The sequence below is a fragment of the Dermacentor silvarum genome, chromosome 1 (genome assembly GCF_013339745.2).
Source record: "Dermacentor silvarum isolate Dsil-2018 chromosome 1, BIME_Dsil_1.4, whole genome shotgun sequence".
NCBI classification, from domain to species: domain Eukaryota; kingdom Metazoa; phylum Arthropoda; class Arachnida; order Ixodida; family Ixodidae; genus Dermacentor; species Dermacentor silvarum.
This window is the reverse complement of record NC_051154.1, coordinates 264,813,882-264,829,125: the sequence shown is the minus strand read 5'-3', so window position 1 is coordinate 264,829,125 and position 15,244 is coordinate 264,813,882. Positions and strand designations below refer to the sequence as shown.

The window sequence follows — 15,244 nt, the reverse complement described above, 5'->3', positions numbered from 1 at the left end:
TTCTAGGGGTTAACACTTGTTTCATTCAATACTGAGCCTATATAAAAAACGGTTGCGCACAATTGCGGTCAAAAAACATCGAACATCCAAGTGCGAACGAAGCCACCGCAAGAAGTCTCTCTAGCCTCCACAACGTTGACGGCTATGTGTGGAACGGAGTATATATATATATATATATATATATATATATATATATATATATATATATATATATATATATATATATATATTTCCCAGTAGGTTAGAAACTTGGGCCGGTTGGTGTAGCATAGTTCAAATTCTGTAAGACCAGTGCCCAGACGAAATACACAGAAAATGTGCGCTGAGTATGTGAAAATGCGTACAGCGCATTGTGTGTCTCATTCTTTTCTGTGTATTGCGTCTGAACGCTGGTATTCCAGAACTTCAACTTTTTTTTTTCTCAGTCTCATGCGCATCTCTTCGTCACGTAAAACGCATACTGTACTGCGAAATGGCGGCGAGTAGGTCAGAGGGGGCGTGGACCGAGCCGAGGCGTATATATTATACGGGGAGCTTCTAGCCTTCTCTGGCGTGACATAATGCGTCGCACAGAGACAATCACGTAAACGTTGTCGTCAGACTAGAGAAAGCAACGCAGAATCGTTTCTGTGCGACACTGAAGAGCTAACGAGACGGCAGTCCAATACGTACACCCTTCTCAGCAATATAAGTGCACCGGTCGTGCCGTCATTCGCCGCGAAGTCAAACCAGTGCACGTTTCGCTTCCGGCAGTTTCAAGTCCTTTGCGCATCTGACCCACGGCTTTCGCGTGCTTTGGGTCAGAATCAAAGCACACGCAGCCTATAGTGGCACACGTTCAGTGATGCAGATCGATAAAAACGCCAAACACAAAGTGCGGCTTCTGTAAATGTTAACCAACGTTTTGCGAAGGGGCGTAATTAGCAAATGATAAAACTGCGGGCCGCCGGTGCCTTATTGGCCTGGTCACAGTAGCGCATTTTGAAGGGGTTATCACGTTCCCTGTTCTCTCAGGGGTAGCAAGTATAGTTTAATGCTTACACGACCGATGAGAGGAAGCAAAGCAGTAGAGTTCATTGTAAGGTGAAGTGCCAACCGAGCGTGACGGGCGGAACACGATGAACGAAGAAATACACCGACCACAAAATTGTCGGTTAACATTTCGGCTTCCACACGGGAGCATTATTCACAATCCGATGGTCCATGGCGCGAGAGCTGGAACGTTATATGGACACTAAAGAGAAATGATTATTACACCTGTAGTAGTAAATTACCCTTCTATAGGATACAACACAAGCCATTCTTACCGTGGCAAGAGGCCTGGCAAGGCAGAAAAACGCGCAGAGACAGGTGGCGACCCCGCCTTGCAATTCCCGCACCAGCCAGCCGTGACGTCATGATTTTGGACGGCGCGTGCTTGGGCCTAGTTTAGCTTTAGCCGGCAAATATCGACTATACCAATTTCTAAATGAGCCACAGACTGAACTTGGCACGTTTGGAGAACTTTAGCTGCGCTACAACGGCCAAAATACGAGAAAATACCTTGAAATCCGCGGCGTCACAATGACGTGCCAACGCTGAGGTTTCGGCGCGAAATTAAAAACACATATGTAATCTTTATTTGCCCTTCTAATATTCAATCTATTACTGCAAAATTAAGTAAAATAGCGCTTTCAAGGAATACCTTATAAGTTTAGAGTGTTTCATTCTTTCTTTTTAGTGTCCCTTTCAAATTTACTAAGTCTTTCATGGTCGAAATTTGTCTTCATCACGCCCAGACAGGCGCGTGCGTGGTTGAAGGGGTTCACGAAAACGCCGGTTTCGATAGCTCTACTGCCCAAACATAGCAGGTGCTCCAACAAACGCATGCATGCGACTGATGCTTCCGGCATATACCACGACTACCGCTATACGCCTGGTAGCGGTGCGCTTCCTTGATGCAGTGTGAAACGCCCGAGCTGCTGTCATTTGCCCGCGGCTAGCAAAACAATAAAGGAACATCAACGATTCTGTAACACTAAGAGCTGAGTAGTGCATTTTAGTAAGTAATTTCCACAACACTGAATTTCCGTTCGTGCTCCCAATGCACCACTATATCTCCGTCGTTTCGGCTTCATCACGCTGCACTTATTCTGCTTACCATACTTGCCGCGAACAAAACCACTTGCTGCAATTGAGAAGGTGTTCAAGTGCATTGCCACATGCTGCGAACTTCTGACTATGTATGTAAAATATTATATTTTTGTATAACCGGTACAGAGGCCTCTGTCAGATATTGCTATACCTAGCTTCTGCACCTTTCTTGGAAAAATTCAAGAAATATAAAGCATGTGATTCTAATTTGGCGATAGCCAGTTTCATAAACAGCGAGCGCAAGCGGCTTGCGCACCCAAGAAAAAAAGAAAAAAAAAAGGGGAAAAAAAAAAAAAAACGCCCGCGGCACTGCACATGCGAGGAATCCAAACTCTGCCCGGTGTACGCAGCCTGCTATTTCTAAAACTCTATTAACAAGCACAACATCATCGTCCTGCGGCGGACCCTTGTACTTCTTTATTGTGGGACAGTACCGGTCCGTGCCAAGAGGCGGACAGCGAAGCGCGTCACTTCAGCGCCATCACGTCAGCGAGCCTTCGTTTGAGCTGCTCTCTGTATCGGAGTCCGCGGAAAGCAAACTTGTAGGACGTGTCATTAAGAGTTTGTTACTGAGCTTGCGGACTCCGTGCCACGCGCTTTCTCTCACGGGCAGCGTTACCTGCGGTGAGCGCCGATGAACTCCATCTCGGAGACGATGTCGTAGGACTGGCTCATTTCTTGTTGCTGCTGCAGCTGCAGTTGTTCGGCTTCGGCCGCTAGGTCGGTGGTCACCTGGGAGGCCGCCGGCTGAGGCCAGGCGGCGCGCACGTCGGCGTCGCTCAGCAAGGCCAGTTCGCACAGGCCGGTGTCATCGCACGTCACGAACGAGTGGCGCACGTGCGATAGCACAAATCGCACGTCGTCGTACAGAGCCATCACGGCGTCTCCTCTCTCTCCCTTACACCGTTACACGCAAGCGCACGGATGCCACCGAGTCAGAGGGACGCCAGGAGTCCAAACACTCGCCAAGGTAATAACTTAGCAGGAGAAACGAAAACTATACTGGTAGCACGCCGTCGACTGCACTCCTTTTGTCTGCCTACTAGGCCGCCGGCCACACGTTGCGCTCTCGCGGGGCGGCGTAGGAGCACGCCCTATAGTTGCGCAGTCAAGTGCAGCCGGGGCCAAATACTCGAAGCCCGTCTCTACAAACGGGGGAGGCCAACACACGCGGCGCCGTTCCGATGCGGGTGGCAGGAAATCACTCCTGCCTTTCCTGGCCCAGGGTCGCCGATGCCGCTGCTCCTTCCAGAGGCCACCGTCTGCCAGCGCCGCTACGCTGGATCTTGGAGTCGGGACACAGCGCGCCTTGGCGGCGCGCCGTGGGCCTAGGAGTCTCCGCGGGACACCTGCGTGTGCGGGGGAAGCCAGTGGTCACAACGAGCAGGGGGGGGGGGGGGGGGGGGGTTCGGCATATGCCACACAGCTTCCCACGAACAGTTGTGGCTGCGCTCACTGCTCTGCGACTTCCCCGATGATACCGGGACAAGCCAGCTGCACCACCAACGCATGTAGGTGCACGTGAACCGACCATCAAGCTTATCCTAAGCTATATACACACCGTAGGCTCCAAGCAACGACGTATTCTCTGACGTTTCTCCCCTTCTCGGGTTCCTCTAATGTGCGCGGCGCGCCAAAACATAAGGATACGGCTATTTCTACCTCTCGCCCAATCGAAGTGAAGCTGCCATGGCCAGATTTGTGAAAACGCGTTTCGACGGAGAATTCACAGGTCGACCGCAGAGCTTGTGACCGGTGCTCACACTAAGGGTAATTTCTTTTCCGCGTATCAATCAGACCCTGTAAACCTGCCCAGAAGAGCGCTAGAAACGAGCTTGTGTCCACCTTTAAGGGACACCTGCACCGTTCCTTCTTTCACAGCTATTGACCCTTTTCGCGGAGCAGTTTGCTCTACAGGAACGAGATGGCGCTTTCGGCCGCGCGCCATACGTTGCCTCAGCGAATGCGCACGAATACGAAACCATTACTGCTTCTACCCTGCTACTGTGCGATCAGCTGTCGAAAATTCAACTGGGTGTGCGCTAATGCACTGTGCCCAATTCATACTGCAAAATGTCTAACGATAATTGGAAGACGTGTGCGGCAGTTCGCTGCAAAAATAGTGATTCACATATTAATGAATGGAATCAACCTGTGTCGCCGCTGCTACATAAGGACTGCCTGTGTTGCCGCCCTTCGCGATGCACGGCTTTCCTCAAGGATAAAAAAATATAATTCATCCGCCTGCGCTGTATAGCTAACCTCTAAAGAAAGGACTTCAACTCTGGAACGTCGGCACTTGGGAGTGAGTACCACTCGTTACAAAATGAAGTAGTGCCACTTACTGGCATAGTAAGTTTCCCGCACGCTATCTACACACATCCACCCTTACTCGCACGAAAACTTACGCCCACCCTATCGCCAACGTGCGAGTGAATAGGCGCACACTTGAATCAATATGCCGAAGCTTGAGTGACGGCGACTACACCGACAAGACACGAATGTTGGAAGCTGAATGTTTCGTGACGGTCCACAGAGCAAGCGAGGGACTAGCGATAATATGTCTTTGCTACGAGCTACCGCAAAGTACCGAACATTTAAATTCCAAGCTTTGTGCACAGCAAGAACAAATTTATCGCAGCAGAGCACACCTGCGAGTGATTACGCTGAAAATAATCAGATAGTGGCCGCACCGAGGAACTTTACTGAGTCAGAAATATGACAAGCCGCTGGTTCAAATGTTTGTCAAATAAAGAACGCAGAGCACACTGATCTCGATTTAATTCATAAGCGGAAAGTTTGGACAGCTTGGAATACATTTCTAGCCCCGCTTTTAGTACAAGCACCGTATACGCTGCTCACGCCGTTTGGACAAGGCGCAATGAGCTCTGAAAGCACGTACATGTCCTCTAAAGCTGTGGCCAAAGCTTCGTGTCATGCACGCAGTCACCGTCTACGATACGCGTCGAAACAGCGGTTTGCTGCGCCGCGCCGGCGTCACGCGCTTGCATTGTAAACGCGGAGGCAACGGAGGCGGCTGAGGCAAGCAATGGACGGGTCACCACGCGATCAAACATGGCAGCGCCCACGGGAGCGCCGCGAAAAGGGTCAATACAGGGCCGCATTCCCCTCTCAAGTGCGCATAAAACGGGATACATCCAAACAGGACATGCAGTGACGCTGCGTGAAGGGAACAACGTCACCTTCACGGTCACGCTCTGCCTGCACACCCTCCACTGAGAGGTGGAAAGGGAGAGCCCACTCGACCAACTAGCTCCGCGGTCGATGTATAAGACTTGCTTCACTGCAAATCGCCGCAAGATGTGAAACTAACTTTATTAAACGTATATTTGCAAAGACGATGCCGAGTTCACCAGACGTATACCTAGAAACAGATTTATGGGCGGTTCAACTGTGTGCATCCGCGAATATTCCACCACTGTATATGTATCGCCAGATTTATCACAAACACTGAGCACACGTACCAGTCACGTGGACCACTGCTTCATATTTCTACTTTATATTTCACGAAAACCACTGCTTTCGAACGACGTATGTTTTAACCACATCACAGTGTGCGTGAGTATGTGAAGACTACATCGGCACACCACGCCTGCTTGATCACTGCGCAAATTCATTGTTCGCCACTTTTACGCTTTAGTCGTGCCGAGTGCACGCAAGCCGAAATATAAATATTTTCCACATTTCGGCCGTGAGTGCGTGCATTCCACGAATTACGCGTCCGCAAAAGTATAGTGGTCGGCCAGTCATTCTTCAATGTGACTTTCCGCTCACTCGAACGTCCTGACTGACCACACCACTGACAAAGAGCACATAAAGCTAGAATATACCGAGTGGTTCATGCTTTGTTTCTATTTTAGTGGCAACATTTAAAAACGGAGCTATTTAACGCCAAACGTTTATTTTTTTCCGTCTCCGATCTCGAAACGGACGGGTCCCCGGTCAAAGCACTAGAACCGGAGTCCAAGCGATGCTTCCCGCATCGTTTTCTTTCTTTATAAGCCAGCGGGTTTTCACCACCTGCGTACGCCTCTTATCTCGAGAAAGCCCATTTGTCGACGACAGACCATCACAAGCGGTATACAAGTGCGCGAAGGCGGATTGCCTATCTATATATACATCAGCAGTCGATCGCAGTGAGCTGATTTGCCTCTAGACACCGCCGAGCTTCCGGGGATCTCTTGTGCACCTAATTTAGGAATCGGAGCGGAACAACGTGGACATGTGTCAACCATAGAGTTTCCTACAATAATCACTAGAGGTAACTGTGGCGCATAGATCGTTCAGACACCATGAGAATGACGTTTAGAACATGGATGTCTCATCTTCTTGCTTGGGGCTTCAGACGTTCTTGTGACTTCGTTTATTACGTTTTATCTGCCCCCATTGGCCTAAATTTCAAAGCAATCTATACATTTTCTTTTTTTTTTAATGCAGAAGGCAATGATACTCTGTGAACACGCATAATCACTGCTAATTGCAGCGGTTCCGCTTGTCCATGCGTGCGTGCACGGCGTAATGGTTTCAATATCGGGCTTCTGTGCGAGAGGTCCCGTGTTCGAATCCTGCCGTCGGACAATTTTAACAATGTTTACGAAATCATTCAAAAACGAAGTGCTTTGTTGAAAATGATCAGTTTGCAAAGTCACGAAGCCGTTTATAAAGCCAGAAGGACGAAGTTTAGGCAAATCAACTATCACTCCCACGATGGCTGAACTGCCCTGCTTGCAGCTTCCGTATAGACACAGTAATTGCATTAAACTATATGGTGTCGACAAATCGCCACAACGGACGACGATTTTTCGAGTCGCGTAAACTGATGGTCTCCCACGGCGCTTGCCCTGTAATGATGCCACTGGAACGTATGTACATTTATTCGTTTAAAATTTAAAGGGACACTAAAGCAAGATATTAAGTCGAGCTAGAGCGATGAATTATTCGTCTATACAGACGAATAATTCGTTTTCCGTGCGCTAACATATCACTTTGTTGGGTAGAAAATTGCAGCCGAAGGTCCCGCTGGCTGCTGCTCCTAAATTTGCAAGAACCCCCCGCGTAAGAAACGGACATGTTGACGTAATCTTCACGCGACCTCCCTCTATGCCGCTTCCTGTGAATCAGCCAGCGGCGACGTCACATGAGATGTGCCCCAGCCCACAACAGGTATAGCACCACTCCAATTTTCATCATTTTCTCGCTCACGAAAGCTCGGTTTTCGCTACGAATGACAAGATCGTTATTACATGAAGCCTCATCTTTCAATCTAGCCCGGCTTATTCCTTTAGTGTCCCTTGAATTAACACACGCACTGGGGCGGCAAACTCATCCGGTGCCACCGCACCAAAGAGGCAAGTATCGAGAAATTAATTCTCGCAGCGGTATAATTAAAACAAAACAAAAAAAGAATATATTCCCCGACATAATATGCCTCCCCTACCCCTCCTCATAGAAACATTTTCCCTGTTTTCAGGTCGGCAAGCATCCAGATTCGAAGCGACGTCTTTAAACTGCGCAGGGCCGGAGCCCGCGGATCCGGATTCGACGGGTGGGTGTTCACAGTGTGCGTAGCCGTACTTCCTCACAAGTCAGCAGGAACTCCACGGTGGTCTGCAACTTAAGGGGCGGAGCCCATCAGACGCGACGATGAAGGTTCAGCGCGGGGCAATAACGTCGCAATGCACCGCCTCAGGACGAAGGTGGTACATGCGCCGACACATTTCCAGCAACGCGACTCGCGCCGAAAGCCACGACGCCTGCTCCTCCTCTACACGAAGCCACCCCATCGGCACTTCGGCGTCCCCCTCCACAATCGCTGGTCGAGCAATTTAAAGGTACCCGCTCTCTCGCCACCGGAAACAAATGCTCTGAACAGCCACTCATTCCCAACGCCGTCCTATATACTGTATACACGCAGCTAAAAACTCGTTGCGCTCTCCTGTCCAAGTCCTTCCGCAGGCAGCTAGCCGACACACACACAATGCCGACGCTCCGATACGCTATATCCTCGTTGTTTCCCGCTTTTCCGTCGTGGCGTTTTCCGCGCGCGCTGATCGTCGACGACTTCGCCGAACAAGGCAAAGATGAGAAGTGAACACCGCCGAGAGCTATTCGAGAGCGATCATCATTCAGTCACGCAGAAGATCTTGAAGCGAACGAACGCCATAAGCGCCGCCGGCGCTGGTCCACCATTTACGAGAGGGCGTCGCTCAGAGAGAGCGAGCGAGCGGACACGACACCCCCGGGGATTCTCGAACGAGTGCGCGAATATACCGCCTATCGGATGGCCGGGAAGAGAACGGGCCTCGTCACTCATTTCGTGCGGGGCAGCGCGGGGGTCACTCACAGGCGGCGTACCTTTTTTTTTTTTTTTTCAACATTTGAAACGAAGCGGACGATCTATGCAGCACGAGAGGGACCCGTTTTTACGCACCGGAAACGCACTTTATCTACCTATATAACTATACGGTCGCGCCCTAGTAACAAACTAACGACAGAAATGAACGTAAGGAAGAAAACAACCCTCGGGCCAGCTCACACAACACAACAACAACCGGCTACAATTTCGTCTTCTTTATACTTGCACATCAAAGAAATAACGTCCATGAATTCTGCTCTTCCGCTCTTCTTGCGAGGCGACGACAAAGCGCGGAAAAGAACATTTCCCTAGCTTACAAACAAAAGTGAATTCGCGAAAACTTTCAAAGCATGAACACATTTCGATGCGCTTAAACAATCTGGACACATTGTGATACTATGAACACAATGTACCGCACGGTGTGACAGATCGCTGAATGAGACCGAGGGTGCATTTTGAGGGAAAACGAGACTTTAACGTAAACAGACAAAATGAGATAAGCCATTCCCCGCCTTCCGAGGCATCCGTTTCGAAACGACGTATGTTCAAGAACACAACTGATTAGGGCAACCTATCTATAACATGGATATACTCAGGCTCCAACTTCCACCACTGGTTAACCAATTAACCTCAATGCTAAAAGGCACAGCACGCCGCACGCGGAAGATACACCACTGGAGCAACTAAACTTGTACTTGTTCTTACGTAACACCTCGACTGCTCTTTTAGGTGGTCGATTCACTAAGTTAGTTCCCTATCCACTCCCCAACACAGCACGCACGCGCACGCACACACAGCACACACTGAAAAAGACAGCATTGCCGCCGAGCATAGCGATACCTCACAGTGTGCGGATTGCGGACAGCTGTGCCCTCAGAAAGCGTGCATTCCCATACAACGAGTGAGCGTGCGGAGAAGTATGCTTTACAGAAGCTTTCTTTTATTGGCGGTTAGCGATATTCGCGTATTTACGTCCATGGGCAATATTTAAAAAAAAAATAACAATCGAATTAGCTTTGAATTGGATTGATGAGGTTTAACGTCCTAAAGCAACCCACATGCTATGAGAAATATGAGATACGCCGTAGTGAAAGGACTCCTAACAAATGTTTGACAATGTAAGGTAGTTTAACGCGTACCAAGAGTTATACAGGAGAGTTTTTTGCAAACCGCTGTCGTCAAAATGCGGCCGCCACGAGCGGTAATCGAACCCGCGACCTCGCGTATAGCAGCAAGACGCCATACTGGCTACGTCGCCACAACGGCGAAACAAATCAGTTTTAAAGCAAACATTACTTAATTCTAACTTGCGAGTTCGAATCTGACGTGCCAAGAGCTGCCCCTTGAACAGTCCGCCTCTCGACATAAGATGCTGAATCACTGCAGCCACTGAAACGCAAATGAAAATCGCAACAATGCACACATCACGTCACTTGTAGCAATATCAGTTCTTACTGGCACTTCTACATACAAGGAGTCCATCAAAAATAGAATGCCATAGTAAGCAAAATGTGGATATTTACTACTCTGAAGCACGTAGCAAGCAGAAACATCACCGACGTGGAGATCAACCTCCCACCTGCACAACTTCTACAAAGTTACGAAAAGCACCGTTTCATATTTAACATAAGTGAGAGGCCAGCATAACTTTGACGTGCCGCCATGCCTAACTGTTTATGAAACATTAGTAAGGGTGAGTGGAACATGTACGGATAGATAAACTACACTCGATGGGTGTAAATTATTTCAGTGAGTTCCCACGCAGAAAACTCTGCAGCGTTTAAGCAGAAACCTGATACCCATCTTTTTGCACGACGGTTTCGTTATCTTGCTGTCCAAGATAAAAGTTTAATGAATAGTAAAGTTGAGACGAAAAGTTTAATGAAAAGTTTAAATTGAGACGACCCTAGCATGAACCTTGTAAGAACGATGCGAGCAGGTGTAACCCCGTGACTGCCTGTTAAATGACACCGCGCCTAAAGGAGCGAATAGCAATTAAAGTGCACGGTGGAACGAGCGCTGACATATTAATTCGTATCCTAGCGTTGACGGAATGAAAAAGAAAATGAAGGTGAGTGGAGATGCTGCCGTAGAGGAGCATTTTACGGAACCATGCGATTACACAATTCACGCCTCGTAACCTCACAGCTGAAATACTCAGCCTCTAAAGCATCATCGGCAAAGACCGCCCACGTCAATTCAGACCACGCGAAAGGTTTGGAACGTCTGGTGCGAATGCTTAGCGTAAACCCGCGCCAATCGGAACACTTCCCATTATACAGTTACTTTCTCGTACAGCCGTAGCAAAACTCTTTAGGCTAAGAGCCGCACAGCAAACGCAGGATGAACACGTTCGCTCGCACAGTTACAACACAGGGGGGGGGGGGGGGGGGGGGGGAGTATTTGCCAAAGCTGCTTCTCGGCTTGTGAGAGGGAGAGACGTGCCCAATGCGTGGCTGGCGGTGGTGTCGCGTTTCAGGAAGGGGACGGGAGGGACAGGCGAGGAACCGAGAGCGGATTTGTTTCTATCCCAGGCGGAGAGCTCCTTAGACACTGCGGCGTGCGAGACGCGGACGGGGCGGAGGTGTTCGCATTTCGCTTTCCGTCGAAACGCACACACGAGGAGGAGGAGGAGAGCCGCGAGTCACCGCGGCGCGTCCTCAGGATCGGAACGGAAAAGCCCTTCCTGGCCAGTGTTCACCGCGACAGCGAACATCCACGTGCCGGCCGCGCGCGCGCGCGCACACACACACACACACACACACACACACACACACACACACACCACACGCACACGCACACACACACACACACACACACACACACACACACACACACACACACACAATTCCGAACCCTGCCCAATGCGCGCCTCGCGAAGGAGACAAGCGAGGGAGAAAACAAGAAGCGCGCAGAAAATGAAAGCGCGCCGAGCCATCCCCTCGTCCCGGGGGAGCAGCGAGAGGAGCGCGCCCGATTCTCGAGGAGACCCCCGGGACCTAGACACACCGCCACAGCGTATGCATAGGCGAGGGGCGAAAAAAGAAGGAATGGAACAACGAACGGGAAGAGGGCTGCCCCTGAAAGCATTTCGACGCACTCGGGCGACAACGCTCTGCATTAGTGGCTCGTTCGAGTTCAGTGGCAGCAACGGTGGTGGTGGTGGGGGAATATCTCCATGGCTGTGGGCTTCCTTTGTGCGCTGCTGATGCCGGAAGCTGCGTGCAGCGCGTGTACGCGCCTCGCTCGCAGAACGATACGCAACATGTACACCAAGCTGTCCTTTTTTTTCTTCTTCTTCTTTTCGAGGCTCCATTATAGTTAAGGCAACACTATACAAAAGAAACAAAGCTACTCTTCGGAGAAACTTCCCACAACATCACACAGGAAGAGCAGGAAAACTCGTATTACAATATCTGCCGCCGAATAGTCGACCACGATAATTCTAAACAGCACCTCAAGCTTTCGCGTTCTAATTTCCGCAACCACACACAGAAACGTGTTCCATTTTCGTGAACTGCACACAAAAATAAACAACAGAGATAACACTACAGGCGTAGGGTAAACATTTCGATTCACTTTGCATCTATAGTAGTCGCAGCTAGACTTTGCAAGACTGCTGCGTGGGCGTCCGAAGTGCCGCGTACCCTGACGATGATGATAATAACAACAACGACGAACGACCAGGTCTACCCTCCGAAACATCACCGAATTCTCACAAAGCTCAGAGGAGTTGTCACCAAAGCCTAGCTCCTGCTACACAGCAAGCGAGGCGTGTTCAAGATTCCCAACTAACTCTAATTAATTGCGCCAGCTTTGGAGGCCGAAAAAAAAAAAAAAAAGGTGGCGCCCGAGTGGACATAGCAAAATAAAACGAATGAAAGACAAGAGCACTGGCAAATGTCAACACGACAGAACAGTAACGAGGTAGGAGCACGCCGGTGCTGCAGTATGCGCGGGCCAGGCCGTGCACGGGCTTCGAGAGGCGCCGTACAATTAATTGAGGTGCGAACCTCATGCCTGGCGTGCGCCCACCCGACCTCCTCCTCAGTCGAAGCCAGAAAACCAGCTGTGCACCTCGGTCACTGCACCACCGTCAGTGCACGAAACGGACGTGCGCGAAGCTGTCCGCAAGTCGCCGTGTAGACGATACTATGCACCGCGCCTGCCAGAGCCGGGCGCGGCTTCGCGATCGTCACGCGCACCCGCACCGGCTCGCGCACTATCTTTGGGGCGATCACCGGCGCCAATCCTTTTCGTGCGCGAAGGTAGCTCGGCTGTGAATACACTGTAAATGTGCGAGCCGTTCTCCTTCGCGCAGCAGCAGCACCTGCGTCGCCCATCGCCGACGCTCGCACTCACCGCCAGCGAGTGAACGCACGCACGGCGCGGGACGGCCCCGACGGCTAATGGCAAAGCCGTGTCGGCGTCCATTACCGTCGGCCATAACTCCGTTATCACAAACGGAGTCTTTCTTGCAGCGCATTACGAAGCCGTCCCCAGGCCTGGCCCGGCCGCTCCAGGTGTGTGCGTGCGTATACATATATCTAAGGCGGGACCTAATTTGGGCGTCCATCATCGCCCCCGAGTGACGCATCCGCAAGCAGGGCTCCTCCAGCACTCTCTTTCTGCGCACGGCAAGAAGCCACCCTGCCGCTTCCCGAAAACCCAGCGCGCTCGCTCATCTCTCAACGGCACATACTGCGACGAGTCACAGGTCCCGACGAGCGCCAGCCACTCGGCGCACTATATCTGTGCGTGCGTACACGTACTCTCCCGCCTCGTCCCACCCGATCCGCCTAAAAGCCGCGGCAGCACTCCCATTTCGGTGCAAAGAAGCAATTGCGCGTTTCCGCTCCCGTTCTGCGCCTAATTCAACCGTTTGATTTTCTTTCGTGTTTTCTTTCCGCGCACCTTCGTTTCTCCGCACAGCTCGAAGAGCTGCCGTCACACGGCGCTTTCTCGCACCCCGTCTGCAACTCGGCTCACCGCCATGCGCGCGTCGGCGGTGCCGCTTATAGGGGGCCGAAATGCGGCATCCAAACGCGGAAATGTCTTCGCATTTGCGTACAGTCAACCACAAAATTTTACGGAACACGAGATCTGAAAAAAAAAAAAAAAGCTGAATATTTGAGTAGCCTCACAACGCAGCCTATAGTATTCACATTTATAGCATCTACCAATATATGTGAACAACATTGCGACGTTCGGTTTCACTGATTTCTGTTACAGACTGTTCGGAAACTGAACATTTCCGAAGTCTGGAGCATGCGGAGCGTGCTAGATTGTGATCTGTTGAGCTTATTATGGGGGGAGGGAAAACTCTGCCTATCCCCTCTGTAATGTGATGTGATTTCTTGAAAAGTAACTAGAGGATCACTGTGGAAGAGCTCTCCCGAACTCACCCGAGACACCATCCCGTCACGGCATATGAAACCTCGCGCACGGTCGTGGGCTATCTCATTGGGGTTCAGGTGACCCGGTAATACGTCTGATCCCATGTGTGCTGGGAACCAGACTATGTGATGAATAGTGTCTGAGGGGGGTCTGCCGTCGAGAATCCTGGCTGCCTGTTTGGCTATCAATCCCGATGCGAACGCTCTAATTGCCGCTCGGGAGTCCGTGTAAACTGTAGTGCGTGTTGTATCAAGTAATGCGAGAGCTATAGCAGCCTGCTCCGCGACGTCGACCAATGAGGTCTTTAGCGAAGCTGGGAACCAGATCCCGTGGTTCGTAAATTTTTGTGGTTGACTCTGTACATTGAATGTCAGACAGTGTGTGCAAACGAAGCGTTCGGCGCATGACAGTTCAATTTGCACATGTCGAATACCAATAGTTACATTTTTACAGTTAGGAAACGACGCTTCATACAATTCTATAACGACGAGGACGACAAAGCTATAAAACAGACAGAGCCTGAAGACAAACACTCAGCGGCGACGATTTTTCAAGATATTCTGTTGGCGCATAATTTCACGCAAGATGTGCAAAAAAAAAAAAAAAAGGAAGGATAAGCAGATTTTCAGGCTCGTCAGTTAAGTGAACAACACGCTGCCGGAGTCGTATGCGCTCACCCGTTTTGCCTCATATCTACCGTCAGTAACGTCAAACCAGCAATACGCATACTTAAGCTGCCTGTGTTACGTTACAACCCACCCTCCCCAACCTAGACTATTTTTATTTTTAATTCTTTTGACAGACGCCGCTTGAGAAAGAGAGAAAACACTTTATTTTCATGGCAGTAAGGGAGTCAAAAGCCCTCGGGGTCGCTGAGAAATGTGGCGTTATGGAGCTGACGTGCGTTTCCCATCGTTACAGCTTATTCTAAACCCCATACAGAGAGTGGAACAACGTGACGCAACGTGACGCGGTTCGCACCCTCGTGCGCAGATATCGTCGGCGCTGCTGCTGCATGCAGTGGCAGGTGTCACGTAACGCCACCCGTTCCGTTAGAGTAGTGTTTGCACTACTACAGGACGAACTTCGAGACAGCGCACAGAAAACGGGAGCGCCACAACGTACCGGTGGGAATAATGGAGGCACAGAACGACTGCGATTCACCTCGAGCGCCGCCCATAATAAGCACAACTCGGGGAAGACCAAGAAGCAAACACCGGTGGCAAGTGCACGCGGCAGCTTTTCCCAGCGCAGGCAAGCACGCGCGCTCTCTCTTTACCACAGAGGAACAGAACGAGAGAGTCAGACGCCAAGGGAGGAGTGGGGGCGTATAGAGAG

At 50.5% G+C, this 15,244-nt stretch overlaps 1 protein-coding gene across 4 annotated transcripts in view; it reads right to left on the bottom strand.

The window, feature by feature from the left end:
* LOC119437137 (target of rapamycin complex 2 subunit MAPKAP1) overlaps positions 1 to 15,244 on the bottom strand; it is a 121,273-nt gene that overhangs the window by 54,850 nt on the left and 51,179 nt on the right. For all 4 annotated transcript variants that reach the window (XM_037704204.2, XM_037704201.2, XM_037704200.2 and 1 more), the window contains exon 4: positions 2,753 to 3,482. In XM_037704204.2, the coding sequence (XP_037560132.1) occupies positions 2,753 to 3,009 (257 nt within the window). In that variant the 5' untranslated portion in view covers positions 3,010 to 3,482. The remainder of the gene's footprint in view (positions 1 to 2,752; positions 3,483 to 15,244) is intronic.